Source organism: Triturus cristatus, chromosome 7, assembly GCF_964204655.1.
Source record: "Triturus cristatus chromosome 7, aTriCri1.1, whole genome shotgun sequence".
In the NCBI taxonomy this organism is placed as follows: domain Eukaryota; kingdom Metazoa; phylum Chordata; class Amphibia; order Caudata; family Salamandridae; genus Triturus; species Triturus cristatus.
Genome location: NC_140590.1, coordinates 1,096,038,246 through 1,096,054,522, shown reverse-complemented (window position 1 = coordinate 1,096,054,522; position 16,277 = coordinate 1,096,038,246). Strand labels below are relative to the sequence as shown.

At 43.5% G+C, this 16,277-nt stretch overlaps 1 protein-coding gene across 1 annotated transcript in view; it reads left to right on the top strand.

Annotated features, from left to right (window-relative positions):
* Positions 1 to 16,277, top strand: part of LOC146811151 (uncharacterized) — a 240,504-nt gene that overhangs the window by 56,039 nt on the left and 168,188 nt on the right. The window contains exon 5 of the mRNA XM_085618216.1: positions 12,190 to 12,240. Within this exon, the coding sequence (XP_085474342.1) occupies positions 12,190 to 12,240 (51 nt within the window). The remainder of the gene's footprint in view (positions 1 to 12,189; positions 12,241 to 16,277) is intronic.

Genomic DNA, 16,277 nt, shown 5'->3' with positions numbered 1-16,277 from the left:
GTTTGGTTCCCTTCACTAAAAATAAGTGTGAGAAGCTCAACATGGAAAAACTCCACAGCACCTCACAAATGTTTTAATTGGAATAAAACTTCACAAGTTCCACCCACCCATAAAACATCTCTTTGCTATTGCATATTTAACAATAAGTAAACTAAAATTAAGAGACTGTTCTAGAGTACCCACCCCCTTTCTAAAACCATGTTGATTAATTTGCATGAAAGAGTTTTCCTTTGCCCAATCCTCCAATTGTCTTAGTATTATTCTCCCAGCCACATTTATTAGTGAATACAACAGGGAAATTTGCTGATAACAAGTTGGAGCTCCCCTTATCTCCTTTTTTTGAAAAATGGAGTTATCATGAAGGAAGAACAAGATTCAAAAGGACCTATTCTGCAGATCAATCCTAAAACATTAATCAATTCAGTTCCGTTCAAAACTCTTCATTTCGGCCACCAGTGCAATTAAAGAACAATTCATCACATAGCCACATACGTGATAAAACATAATTTAAAACAAGTAATTTTCTTAAAAACATATAGGTTATGAATCTATATACAGTTATAAATGGATAAATATAAATAGGGCATATCAAAAAATAAAATGGGGTATTGCAAAAGATAACCCAAGTAGAGCACATATAAGACAAACTGAATGGTGGTTTGCTAGGCAGATAAGTGACCTAGGGCTTTCTTATGGAGAATCCACATTGTACCCAAAAACGTTGCGAGAGTGATGACCAGTTGTATGGAAGGGTCTGATCTGAGGCTGCAAAGGGCATCTTGGTTGTTCTGCATGCCTAGTAGCCTACATATCAGTGCCAGCCATTTTTTCTGGGGAATGAATAACCTGGACAAGTATACATAGCATGTGAAACACATTCCATCAGATGATCACATGAAGGGAAGGAGCTACCTCCTTCACCCTTCGAACCAGCAGTGAATGACCTAAGGGGCAGGGTGCCTATACAAAACTGGAAATAAAATTTCCTATGCAGTGGGACCAGTATTACATCCCAGAATAATTCCCGCCCACACCATAACTTGATGTCCATGTGGTCGCTTGCCAGCTTGGCACTAGCTGACTTCCGAACGACCTTGTCATTTCCAAGCGACTGGTATCTCTTTTTGAGCTCATCTTTGGATGTATTAGGTTGATGCCACAAATCATGATAGTCTAATTATTGCAAGGCTGACTTCATATTTGAAAGCCATGGAATTTAGGTGAATTGGTCATCCTTCATTACATTCCTCAGGCTGTCAGTATATTGTGCCAGCTCTGGAGTACGCCACAAGCACCTCCAATACAACAATGGCTGTAAACTGATTTTGTATCAGGCCCTTGTAACACCTAGGTCTTTAAACAATGGGAGTAACAGGAACTAGTTGGGAGGGAAGTCAGGTTCCTTAAAAAGACTATTCTCGTATCTTGTGATCTCATTTTGTTTGGCAAATCCCCACAGCTCAGCCCCATACAGGATTGTGCCCAGACCCTTGGCATCATAAATATTAAGTGCAGGAGTAATGGGTTTGGAAAAGGATGTCGAAAACTCCTTGAGTATTATGCCAGAGATCTGCTTTAGCCTAGTTGTGGCCTTGCTAATGTGTGGTTGCCAAGGCATACCCTTGACAATGATAACCCCTAGGTATGTAAAAGTATTGACTTGTTCAAGAGAAGAGTCACCCAGGATTAGGTAGCCCTTAAAAGATTTATGCTGTCTGAAAGACATCACATTATTCTTTGAAGTGTTAATTCCCAAGACTTGATCATCACAAAATTTATTGAGATGATCCAAAAGTTTTTGGAGTCCTGACGGAGTCTTGGAAATCAGCAAGTTGTTGTCAGCAAACAAAAGAACTGGAGTTTTAAGACCTGCCAACAATGGGGCATCTGCCTCCAGTTCAACCCAGAAGGAAGCTATGTACTTAATAAAAAGTGGGAACAGGATGGGTGTCAGCAAACATCGCTGTCAAACAACTTTGCAGACTGGTACTTTTTCTGTCAACTGAGTCTGGTTACCTCCCCATCTTACTTGCATAGTGGCCTTTGTGTAAGCAGATTAAGAAGGATAACATCCTGGGGGACATGTGCAAGTCGGACAAAATACTCCACAGTTTCGGTCTAGAAATCATATCGAAGGCCAATTTTAGGTCGACAAACACAACACAAAAGATGCCACCATGGATCAATACAGTTCTCCAGTATATTAACATGAATCGAAAAACCTGATCAATAGTTGAAACCTTGATGCAGAAACAAGCTTGAAAGTGACTTAGAATATTATTCTCGTATATCATTAGTCTCTAATGACCCTCACAAATCCAAATTACTTTTAAAGAGATTGATTGCATCCCATTTGGTCCCTGGGCCTTTCCTTAGCGTGATCCGCTTATAGCATCCAAAACGTCCTTTAAAGTAAAAACAAGGAGTGGTGTTCCCTTAGTATCCATGGATTCCTGGGCATAAATACTAGAAAAGTTTCTCACCCAGTCTTCTTGGTGTATGACAACTTCAACTGTTGGAATATCAGAATCTTTAAAATGGATTATTACAATTTGATACAAAGCACAGCTATCTTTACAAGTGCTGGCATTAATTAATGCTTTCCCGGCCACAGAATAAATGTATTGCTTCCTGTGTGCCAATGCAGTCTTTTTTGCCCACCTTCATGATACTCTTTCATTACTTACTCAAGGTAATCTGTTTAGTGCCTCTTTCAGTTTTTTTTATAGCTTTTGTACATTTGGAGTCAAACTATCCGTTATGGTTTGCAATTGATCTCAGTGGGTTGTGCGTCAGACTGGCTGTAACAAGCCTGCCATTTGAGAGGAAAGCATTTATAATATCCCCATCCTCAGCATTATCATCAAGGCATATATTCACTTGAGCATGATTTGCACAGAATAAATTTAAAAGAAAATCCTCAGTGATGACATTGCTCCATTTAATCCATATATAATTTCATGTAGCCACCTTGATATCATTGGTGCAAACTACGCTGCTAGTCTTTGCCTTGTTATCCGGACAAGTAATATCTATACATTGTGGATTAGGATTACTAAAACCATTTAGCTGTGTCCTGAAATTCATAATGAAAAATCTAAAAGCACATGTGACTAAGCTAATATCAATAGTTGAACTACAGTCTCCACTCATAAAAGTTCACCCAAAAGGAGTGTGCAGGTCAGAGATCTCATTAGCAAAAGCCAAATCAACATTTTTAAAATGCACTTTTTAGTTGCTCGCCATATGCATCATGACCAACTTGAGATAGACCCTGATGGTCTACATAGTCATATATTTCCCTGCCAGTGATGGGACAGAAGCAGTTGTTTAAATTCCCCCCAGCCCCCAAGCCAGCAGATTATCCCTACCTTTCACATAGCAAACTGTCTCAAATTCTCTCACAATACTATCAATTGCAAAAGCTTTCTCTGGAGTAAAATTTTTATTATAATGATTAGAAATATAAAAATGTATGCTACTGCAAATTTTAAGACCAACAACATGATAGTAAGATCAATGCAGCCTTTTTTTTAAAAACGTTCCCTTATAGCACAGTGGTAATATACATTGAGAGGCCTCCCTTTGGTCTCCCTGCTAAGAAGGCAACTGCTGGTGTTTGAAAAGTGGTATAGCCATTTGATATGGTAATCAACAGTGGCCCATGATTCCTGAAAACACAGGATTCCAAAATGCTTAATAAAGGAAAGAAAAACATGGTTCTGGATTTTGTTCTTAATACCACCTACATTCCTAAAATAAAAGTCTCAATTTTTGTGTTGAAATCTCTTTTATTACTATTGAATGACTTTGCACACTTTTATCACACATACATCATTTTGATCAATTGTGCAGTAAGTTAATAACTTAGCGGATCCTGTCAGCATGCTTCTAGTGGCCCACAATGCGACCAAGTGTTCTTAGCACAGTGCACTGCTTATACACATATAATTATTTCCCTTGGGCTCATACAGATGCTCCATGTTACAAAGAGTTATGAATATAAATCAAAGCGTTACACAGTATAAGCATAAATTGTCGTCACCCCATCTTGACTAAAGAGGGGCCTGCAATCTAGAGACAGGTATCCGATTATGCCACTTAAAACAAAAGGAAGAGGGATGGAGGAAGGAGGGAAGAAAAGGGGAGGGGCCCAAGGAAGTCATTGTGTAAAGACTAAGGATCCTTAATTTATGTTAGAGGGGCCGGTGCATTATGAGGGGTCAACCACTCACAGAAGGAGGAAATTGTCAAATAGTTGTACAGCTCGGAGGTGGGGGTAAAGCTAAAGTGTTCTAGTGTCGAGAGGTGGGCAAGCAGTGGTTGCCATACAAGTGTAACATTTGTTTCAGAGTGCGTGATATGACAGGTTAGGAGGTCCACTGTCATAGTGCGCCATAGACGGGTGAACCATAGTGAGGTAGGTAGGGTCGTGGGCTTTTCCACAGAAAGGCTATAGTTTGTTTTGCTGACCCCACCATATGCAAGATCAGGCGCCAGTCAGTGTGCGTCACAACTATGAGAGATTGGGGCCGGATCCCTAGGATGGTTAACTGTGGTGTACTTGGTATGGGAAACCCCACCGTGTCCTTGAAGTGACTCAGTACCTCCCTCCGAAACAAGTGGACAGGACCACCAAATATGGAAGAAGGAGCCAGTAGTAAAGTTGCATCGGCAACACAAAGGTGAGGATGCAGGAAACATTCTCTGAAGCTGGACAGGCATATAGTACCAGTGGGTCATAACTTTATAGGCAGTTTCAAGTTGAGAAGTGCTTCGATAGGTCCTCAGAATGTCGTGCCATAACTGTTCCCACTGCTCCGTGGGGATGGCATCTGGAATGTCTGAGTGCCGGTGGGTCTGGTAAGGATGGAGGGGCAAAGGGTGCTTTAGGACCAGATACATATGCGAAATAAGCCCTTGTGAGACATCATAGGAGCGCACAAGTGTTTCGAAGGAGGTAAGCTGACATGTGGCCCCATGTGTATTGGTGGGAGTGCAGCCAATGTCTGTGCTGGAAGTATTGTAGCCATGTGTAGCTGGGAGGCAATAGTCTCTTGTGCATTGGTTGAAAGTCTTAAAGGTTCCTCCCTCAAAAAGATCGCTGATTATGTGGCATTTTTCATTCCCCTGGTCCAAGAAGGAGTGACGCTGCAGTGTCGGCGGGAAGTCAGGATTCTGAAACAGTGGGGTGTTGGGAGGTGAGGTCCCATATGTCCACAACTGTTATTATTGGGGTGACAATGGTGGCACTGCGTGGTCCAAGCCGTTTAGGCAATCAGGCCAGATCTCAAAGTGGTCTGCATGCCATCACCCTGCCCATAAAAAAAACAATGATTTTTCTCTCGCGAACCACCCATTCTGGGATATATTGGATGGGGCATGCAAGTTTGCCCAATCTCGGGTTAGCATGAGTATCTTGTTGGAGAACCGTTGATGACCTTTTCTCTAGATAAAGGAGTTCACCTTCCTCTGGAGGCCTGTGATAGACATTTGGGGAAGGGGCGTAGGTAGTGTCTGAAAAAGATAGACCACTTTTGGCAGTAGTGACATCTTTACGTCGTTTAGGCAACCAAGTCACAATATAGGGAGGGTCCTTCATCGCCTCAGGTACTTTAAGACAGAGCGCCAACACTCCGGACAATTATTGGACCGAATGGGTTGGCCATTGGAACAAGGTGAGTGACTGCAACTGCAAAGCCTCCTGTGGTGGAAGTGTTAAGTTCAATGCTTGTGATTTGTTTGTGTTGATCGTAAGGCTCAAGATTTATTTGAATGCATGAAGGAGCAAGAGCAGGGTGGGAAATTAATCATTGGGGTTGGTCAAAGTAAGCAAAAGATCCTCCGCAAATAGCATTACTTTGTGCTCATTGGATCCTAAGGAGATACCTTTAATGTCGGGCGCCCGACGAATGGCTTTCTCCAGAGGTTCCATTGCGAGGGTGAAGAGTAGGGGGGAGAGTGTGCATCCCTGTCGGGTCCCCCTACGGATGTGCAGTAGGCGGGAGAGAAGACCACTGACCCGGCTTTGCATGGTAAGAGCGACATTGGCTGCCATTATTCAGGATATCATGATAGGTCTAATCACAATTTTCAGGAGTACCGATCTGAGAAAGGCACTGTCCACCCTATCAAAAGCTTTCTCAGCATCCAGGTAGAGGAGGCACGCAAGGATGTCTTGTTGCTGGACCTTCTCCACCAGATGGGCCAGGCGCTAGATGTTGTCTGCCCCCTGGCACTGCCAAATGAACACAACCTGGTTTGGGTCGAAGAGACCCAGTAGATAGGGCTCCAACCAGTTTGCCAGGAGGTTGGTGTATATCTTGGCATCTGGATTAAGGAGGGCGATAAGGCAGTACGATATGTAGAGCAACGGGTCTTTGCCCAGCTTGGGTATTCAAACTATCTCAGCCATGGTCAGTGTAGGCATCAAGCTAGTAGTGTCAGAGAAAGAACTGTAAGTTGGGGCACAAACAAGTGGTAGAAAGACACTGTAAGCCCGTCTAGGCCTGGGGCTCTGCCCACCAGAAGGTCTTTCAGTGCCCGACACACTTCATATAGTGTAAACGGTGCCTCTAGACTGTGCTTGTGGACCCACTCCAGAGGTGGCCAAGGGCACGAAGCATGGAAGGGGCCCACCTCTCCCCTTGGCTATATAGGACAGAATAGAATACGTGGAATGCCCGCTGTTTGTCGTTTGTGGAGATGGCCCACGTGCCATCCTCATTTTTGACCTTAGCGATGTGGGAGCGGTAAATTCAGGTATGAAACCAGCAGGCTAGAAGGGAGTGGACCTTGTTCCCACCTTCATAGTATTTTTGTTTCAATATAAGGAAATGAGCGCTCTGCTTTGTTTACCATCAATGCCCACAATTGACCACGTAGCAAGGCCAGCTGCTTCTTTTGCAGCCTCAAAGGTGCAGTATGGTCCACGTGCCCCAGGCCCTTTATGTCCCTAGCTAGCCCGTTTTCTAACAGCCGGGCCTCCCTGGTATGGGCAATTATGATTGAAGTGACAGTGCCGCAGATAGCCGCCTTAAAGTATGCTCATCAGTGTTGGTGAGGGCATTTGTCTCAAAATAGGCTTGAATCTCTCTCCAAATTTCTGCAATGTTCCCCGGGTAACTTAAGATGTGAGAGGGGAGCCGCAAATGCGGTGCAGAGCAGGGTGCCACCCCAACACCCGTCAGGGTTTTCTCAAGGTGTGCATAGGCTGAGATAGAGATATTGAAGATGCTCGCTGCTTCAAGGAACCAGACAAGTGAATGTGATAAGAAGAAATAGTTGATGCGTGAGTACGAGCGGTGGACATGGGGAAAAAAAAGTGTAGTCCTCTCCATCAGGGGACTTATAGCATTATGCATCTACCAGGCCTAGGGTCATAATGTCCTTCTTCAAAGCGGCCGACATCGCCCTCATGCCCTGAAAGGAGTTCTCGCTACGGTTCAGCTCATGATCCTAAACCAGATTGAAGTCCCCCCTTAAGAGCAGCTGTCTATCTTCTTTTGCAGCTAAGTCCTTGAGGAGTGTCCTGAGATATGTGTCCTGAGATTGCTTGGGGCATAGATATTTATCAAGGTAAGGGATATGGTGTTATGCTGAGCTCTAATTTTAAGGCAACGGACCAATTTAGCAACCTGTAATTTGAAACCCACCTTAAACAGAATAGCAACTCCTGCCATCCTGGATGTAAAAGTCGTCCAGTATTGAGTTGGGTGCTTTGGATGTGCCATGCGGTGTGTATCTGAGCGCAAGAGGTGCATTTCATGTAAGAAAATAACCTCAGGGTCTTGCAGCAAGAGTTATCATCAAACCTGCCTGTGCTTATTGGGGGAATTGAGACCTTTCACATTAAGTGAAAGAAATCTGACCTGTATCATTGGTATTTGTGTGGGGTGTGTCAGAGTGGAGTGTAGTTTGCCAATTATTGGCCGACAAGAGAAAGCACTGCCACCCGCAGAGGTAAGGATAGGAGAAAGATCCTAATATGTTTTATCCCACTTATTTAGCAGGAGGCAGTCTGACAGGCCCCCATGACAAAAGAAAGTAGCAAGAAAAAGTTGCAGTAACCTTCTAGTTCACGTAGTAGCGCTACGCGTAGCTACGCGAAGTGCACTACGCGAGATACGCATAGCACTATGCGAACTGCAGAGTGCTCTGTTCGCGATGATTGCACAGTGCCGGATGCTTGTCCGCACTGTGCAATCATTGAAAATGGCATCTTGCACAGTGTGATCTGTCATTCTCTGCCGCTCTAGTAGATTTTTACTCGAGCGGCAGCTTTCTCAACGCAGACTGGTAGTTTCTCAGCGCGAGCAGTCGCGAGCATACGCGACCACTCGCAATGAGAAACCTGACCTCCCCGCATTGAGAATCTCGCCCGGAGGTTTATTTTCTATGCTTGCGATCGGCAACTTGATGTTGCTGATCACGAACGAGGAAAAAGTCTCGCTGGGATGTTGTTTTGTTTGCTCTCTGTCGCCAATTTGATGTTGAGGACCGCGAGCAAGCAAAAATTGTCAACTACGCTACGCTGTGTGATTTTTCACTGTGCTATGTGCAAATCGTGTAGCGCAAAGTAGCACAAACTACGCAAACTTAGTTGTCCGCCCAGGGTTACTTCTAATCCCAGGGCTTCAGGGACAAAATGGAGAGGAAAAAGAGGAGTAAGACAGCAAGAACAAATTCAATAATGCCAACAGGGCCATAACGAGCCATTCAAGTCCTGGAATGTTCCATTGGTGGAAACCAGGTCTATTCTGAGGAAGTCACTCCCCATGGGGACAAGTTGAACAGGGGCTGAGAAAATCTTCTTTGCAAGTCCCAGCCTCTTGTCCTGGCGGCTGACCACATAACACAGGAGTCCTTTCTTGGACCCAGGAGAGCATTGGGTCAGCTCCAAACATGAACCGCTCTAAAGATGGGAAGTGGAGGCAGAGGGAAAGCTACTGAGGCAGACCTGAAACCAATCAGGGGACAGCCCTGTCAGGTTAGGCCCAGGAATTCCAGCTTGTGCATCACTTGTCTGCATATCAAGATGACGAGGCCACCAGGGCAGACACCAAGGGCCAGGTGGAGCATGTTAGTTGGCTGCAACTGTACTCAAGGTGTTTGTAGGAAAGTTGCCACAGAGGCCAGAGGAGAATGAGTGGGAGATTGAGCGCCATCTATGGAACGGAGATGCTGTATGATGTCTTATTTAGCCTGGGAGGTCGACTTTTCCTTGGACTGGGACATGTGCCTTGAGCGCGGTACAGCTGTCCATTCCGGGCATATAGAGATCCTGGGTAGAGCAGTGCGCAGGTCAGGGCTGCTGGGGCAGGAGTCCATCATGAGGTAGAGCAGTTCCCGAGCCTCTGGCACCAACTATAGAGATCTGTCCTGAGCAGCAGGCCTCAGCTCCTTCGGTCACTCAGGAGGAGGCGGTGGGAACACCTGCCATCCAATAAGGCAGCCAATCACACCGCCAGGCACTGCAAGTCCTATGCCGCAAGCAGGTGCACAGATGACATGTCAAGAAAGTCTCTCACCTTAATGCTGGAACCCCAGTCCCAATATCAGACCCAGGGGTGGGACATCTTCAGACCCCGACACCAGCACACTCAAGGGGGCCCACAGGCTCACCACCGCTCCCTCACTGTACCCTGCAGTCAGGCCCAGACACCTTGGGGAAAGCCGAAGCATGGGCCGCCCACCCAGAGCTTTCCTATGCGAGCAACAGGGGGTCCGATGTGTGCCCAATCCTGGCCGGATGGGCCCCTCCTGAGCCCAACCTGGCCAGCTTCTTCCTGCCGAGACCAGGGGATCGAGGCTCCAAGCCCCATGGAGTCAGACACCCAAGGTCTCCATCAAACAACAGTCCCCCAAGATGGTGGTATCGCTCTCCGGCGGGCGGGCTACATCTGCATCTTAGGGTGGCCACAGCAGAGGGCCCGATGCACTTTAAAGATTGGCCCCTGGCCCTCAAGAGCCCCTTGCCCCTGCCTCAGCCTGGTTTCAAGATGTCAAACCCAGGCTTTTCTGGCTCCCAGGCCTCGATGTTTCAGGTCAGCAATTCACCCCCAGGGGCTCCAGGCACTCACAATGGGCAGCAGGCAACTAGTAGCTGGTCAGCACTAGTCCCGCTATCCCCTCCCAGGTCCCAATGCCATCAGATAAGTATAGTCCGGCCACAGGGAAACGGAGACACAGTGAGGTGCGTCCTATTTCATCGCCAGCCAAAGGCGCCATTTTTTATTTTGGTTAGAAATTGGTTCAGTGGTTCTGGAAGCTAACTGATTCAAATTACTTAAACCACAAGTAGCAGTTTTCTGACAGATAACCTTTTGCAATGCTATTGAAATCGGTTCAGTAATACTTGGAGCTAACTGATTACAATTGCTTTGATCACAAGTAAAAGTGTTCTGGCAGGTAGTGTTTTGTGATTGATGTTACTTAATCATGGCTAATACACTTGTAATTATTACACATGAACCTTTCCATTTCTTTGTTCCTAAGGCTCAACATAAGTACATCAAGGTCAGTTTGTTGGATCATTGAGGCAATCGTTTGCATCCAAATACCCCAGACCAGCAAATCGATTCATAATAGTGACATTGTATAGGGAGTAATCATGCCTCTGATCAACCATCTGCTTGTTGGCAAAATCACTTATCTCTGGAGTTTTATAAATGAAGCCCACAGGTAAGGCACTACCCTTGAATTTACCAGTAATGCCCCTCTGAGATAAGGAAAAACATGCCTGACCATATAACGTTTGTGCTGAAAATAGAGACCCTTGCCCCCGGCGACCACTCCACCCTGTTTTCCATGGTGTGGCTCATCAATGAAAGCACGTCAACTGACTGGCCCATTCTTTTGTGTATTTGTGTGAACCTTACCCTGAAAGCCCAGCATATGCTTAACTTTCTGGATCACTGTGAGACAGGTACTAGCAGCGTTTTCAACCACCTGGGTTTGTTGATACCGTCTCAGTCACAGCCTTCTTGCTACCAGGTAGATTTGGAATAGAGTTTATTGATGGAGTTTCGAACATTTCTTCAGTTGAGTTTTGCATTGTAGGTTTGCGCTCTTCAGTACTGCTAATTTCTCTTTCAATCACACCCTTAACATTACTTGAATTATTAGTCATAAACTTAGATGCTTTGCAAAGGATGCTAGCATGGTACACATTAATTTTCCTTTTGCCCATTTTGAAGTTTTTGGGGGACTGTAGGCAAAGCTGGATACTGTAGTCAAGAGAGGGGGCCCAGTCTCTTCCAAGCTCCATTGGTGCAGGCGTGTCCCACGCTGTGGGTGTCACAGAGCGGGACAGAGCACAAAAGATAGCTGGCGCCCTTCCTCCTGTCTGTGGGCTGCTGGGTTATGTAGTCCCACTGCAACAGCAGCAATGCTGCTAGAAATGCATCCCCTGGATCATTGTCAATTTACTTGTGCCCATGTAGTACTCACTTTCTGGGCCCTACTTTTGCATTAAGCACTCCATGAGAATGCATGGAGTGCTTAAGTATATTTGACTTCCTCCTACATGCTGCATATTATTCTTACTTGCTAATGTACTTGTCCCCTTTATTCACTCTGTGATGTGCTTATCCTTATGTGGTTCTCCCCATATTACTTTCTTGCCCTGGTCCTTTTCCCCCTGCTTTCCACATTGCTCTCTACCTCTCCCTCTCACCCGTTTGCTTTGCATTGCCTCCTAACTATGGCCTCTGTGTTGCTTCCCACACTCGCTTTAAAAGTTAAAACTCTATCACATATTCTGTTTTTTTTTAGCGATTCAACTTGGATTAGCAAATGAAAAAAACAAGGCTATTGTAATTTTGTAGGCGCATACGTGTTCTGCTTGCCTTTAAAATAAGTTGAGCTACAGCATCACAGGCTTTTAAAAATATTCTGCCTTAGCCATATTGAAAAGTATTGGGGAATGCTCTACAGCTTTGCTAAAACAGCTTGCATAGCCAATAGGTCCCAAAGACGGGAACTATTGGCTTTCCCAAACCTTGTTGCTATATTATCTACATGCCAATGATTTATCATACAATGTTTCATGCCCCCTTTCAGTTAGAGGTAAGAGGTATGTATCTAAAAAAATTAACACTGTTTTTGAAAACTGAAATGGTATCTTACACAAATGAAGTGGTCCTTTTTGTTCTTTCTTGTAACTATTTATTTTACATTGTCTTTTAGAAAGATGTGGGTTGTCTTCTTCCGGTTCTTGAAGCAGTAACTGAAGCTTTGGTAAGTGTATTTTTGTCAACTCCATAATGTAGTCCTTCATCTTTATTTAATCTAAGACCCTGGTCTTTTTTCAAACACATGGTATTTTTTCCAATAGATAGTGTAGTTTGTGTATGGCCTGCTTGATCTACAGATCCAACTGCCAAAACAAGGAGCTTATGCGTTCTATCCTGGCAGTGCATTTGTGCATAATATACTTCACCCTCTCTCACTGGGTCTTCACAGATCATAGGAATCTATGTAAGTGTTGCTGCTATAAAACTGCTCTCCTCTGTTACCCATTTCTCACTTAGCTACCCATAGATGACTAACTGTACTGCACTGTGAAGTCAAAACCTTGTCCTGGAAAACATGACAATCTTTTTGACTAACCAGCAAAGTAAATTACACTATTAGATGTACATTTATGGTGATGAATAATCTTCCCCTATTTTGAGAGTCTCTCTGCGGTCTCTAAGGACTTAAGGTAAGTGGTAGATGGTAGAAAAGTGCAAGTGTACCCTTATAGTGTTCAACTCATTTCCACAGACTTGTTGGATATCAATGGAAGCATGAATCTCTGCTACCCTCTGTTTCTTCTCTATGTCAGAAGAAGGCTGTATGAAAGCATAGAGAAGGAACACCATTAGAATAATTTATCAATAGTCTACTTTAATTCAGGAAAGGCAGAGCTCACAATTAAAAGCACCCCCAGCATTTAGGCATTGAAGAGAATACAACCATAATCAGCAAGTAAAGTAACACATATGTATTTGAATATCTCCTCCCACTCCCCAGACAAATAACTCTTTTTCTTTCGGTTGGAAAGCACCCCCCATTATATTTAGGAATATGCCCAGGATCCCATTTTTTCATCTCTATGATCTCCAATTCTTTAAAACAAGCTTGGACTAACCAATTTGATGTCACTGACCAAAACACACACTCTGTTCATCTCCTATCGTGCAATATTGATAACCAATGTCTTCTCAGACACTCTCCATACCAATCTCAGTATTAGCTGTTTCAAGATCATTGGTGCTCCTATCGAACAAGTTTTTTTATCTTAAATTGCCCTTATTTAGTCTCAATAGTCAGTTTCAGTCCTGCCTTCTGTATCCATTTGATTTAAACTAGATGTACAGCTATCAAAAACAACTGTATTTTTAACTTCTCATTGTAATTCCACATCTTCAAGGTACCACATTGTCTCTTTCCCGTAATTCAGTTTGTCTGCATGTTCCCATGACCACCTAATAATCACACGGTCATATGTACATATTTCCAGCTTTCCCTTGCTAGTACACGTCTTCTCTAGTCAATGACGGAAAATAATAATCTAATAAACACGGAGGTGGGAAAGTACTCCTCCCTACAATTCATTGTCCCCTTCATATACTCCTAAATCTTTCTACCTTACTGACCAAACCACACATGCAGGCAAAGCGCTTTCACCTATCGAATATGGAACCTGAGGTATTTATGCCTTAACCTAGGCATTTTGATATTATTTTCCTTGACTTCCTCAGTCCTGAGAAGGCATTTAATTGCATTGCCTGAAACATGTCAACCTTTCTTGTTGGAAGGAGTCCTGTGAATTTTTGATTTAGATTCAAACAGCAATAGGAGGAACATGTAGTTTCTTTTGACTCTTGTCAAGTTAAGATATTCGATGTTATACATGCTTCCTGTGCATTATATCCTCATAGGCTTGCACTATATGGCCAGCCTTTGTGTAGTGTGTTTAGGGTGCAGTATAGTACATACTTTGTTATAGTTCTACTTTTCTTTTTCCTGTTGAAATAATAGACTGAGTAGGCTATTCACAAAGGTAGTTCCATTTGTGAGTAAGATATAAGAGTCATTTTACTGGTACCATTTTGAGAACATTACTACTTTTAGATATTCACAAAATTCTAGTGTAAAATAGTGGTTGCTTTGGCATATGGAGCACGGCCGCATCAACTCATACATATAATAATAGAGAAGTTGCCTCTCACAGCTAAAGGAGCAAACATTAATACAAGTGAACGGACAGACCTGTTCATTTGAGTGCTTTCATTTCTGTTGTCTCTGTGCTGACAGCATTAAGGGCCATCAGCAATGGGAAAGGAGTATGAATATAGTATTGTGAATTGAGAGCCATGCTACATGTGAGCTCCCCTCAAACATTTACAAGCCATGAACATACAATGCATGTCCAAATCAGTGCAGCATGCCTGAAGCTAGAGACCGGCTCAGGAGGTGATGCTTTTTAGATAGCACAGGTTGGAATTTGGTGAAGCAATGTCAGCCCCATTCCTATACTAAATTCTGATTGGGCTTTCAACAGACCCATTTTCAGTTGGGTTTGTTGCGCATTGTCCCTTTAGACTCCTGCAGCGAATATCCATGGAGTGCATGTTCAGCGGTAAAGGTAAACAGTACGAGTCGCTCAACAGTAAGAGATGTGAATGAATGGCAAAAACATTATAACTGGAAAAACAAGAAGAGGGCGAGGGAAAGAAAAGGGGGTACGTCCTGATCCCCAATGTAATGCTAGACTTAAATAATGTGGATGAGCCCACTATGCATGTGTGTTGCAATCACTATGTGTGGTAAGTACATATACCCATTAGGTGTACTTAAAAGACCCCTCACACACCAACCTAGTTGGAGTCATGCATCATCATTGAGGTCCCAACCGGTTTGCCGAATGTCCCCGGGGTCGTGCTATAATGCCTGGTTACAGCGGAGCTGGTGCGGTGCAGATATGTGATGTGACGTGAATTGATTATGTTAAAAATATCTCTGAGAATCCTTGCCTTTAGACTTTAATATTGGCGGCTCAGGATATGGTTAAAAGATATATATGTGATGCAGCTATCAGGAGATTATTATCGTTAGTTGACTATTTGTTTAGGTATACATGTTTCAGCCCATTAAAGACGTGTGATAGGGCTTTATTCAGGACCAGGTGAGTGAGAGTAGTGAGTGGCAAAGGTGAAAAATGCCACATGAATCCAGTGAGGTACCTACACATGCGCTAAGGTGTGTGGTGTAAGTGTCAGCGTACTTAATGACACTTGTCAAAAAAACCTGTCGGGGGAGAAAAAGGACAAGACACATAGATTATAGCAACATAAAATGCAATCTTAAAAGGTGCTGTAGTCATTGTCTTGGTGACTACCACAGTTATTGTTATGCTAAAATGCGGCACATGCTGGCAACGACGTGCAATGACTCGTGGCATGCTGCACCTGCAAAAGAGTGGTTGATGGCTTCCTGTGCCACCTCGGTGAGTGAGAGCACACATATGTCTAGACAGATGGTGGCCGCATTGAAGTAAGCGTTCAAGTGGCTATGCGCTCTAATGTGATATATTAATGGGGCCACCAAAGCTGACTTAATGTTGAAAAGTAGACTAACTATCCCTTGTTTCACAAAGGATTGAGGAAAGAGAAGAATTCATTTAAAATAAAAAATATATTTTCATTAAATATAACATAATGATACTAGTAAATTCAGATTTTTGCAACATATTTACTAGTGGCTATCATTACTAGATGGTTTCTTTTCATCATCTGCAACATATTTCAAACTAATTGTAGATAATTGGCACATATTTGAGTTGTAATTCCACATCATAAAGAGTTTTCTGTCACTAGAAGGTAACCAGCAGGAAGGGCAGATCTTTGGTGTAATTTAAATTTTACTCAAGTCTCCCGTCAACTGACATATTGGGCCACATGTGTTTATAATGCTCAGGAACATAATGTTTACACCCAGTATCTTTCATCTACACTCATCTCATTTTCTATCATGTGTGCGTTATCTACAGCACAAGATACATGCATCGCCAAGTAGTCCGATTACATCACGAGTACAAAATCTGTTTGAAGGGGAGACTTATTATTAAAAATACTTTACAGTTGAAAGATAAAGGAAATCAAAACCGCATTACAAAATAAATATGAATTTCTGTTAGTCCTGCCTGCCTCATTGTGGGCTTCCCTCCAACATTTTTCCTATCTCCTCTACTTTTTCTGACCTCGCTTTTGCTGGCTTTAGGACTCTGT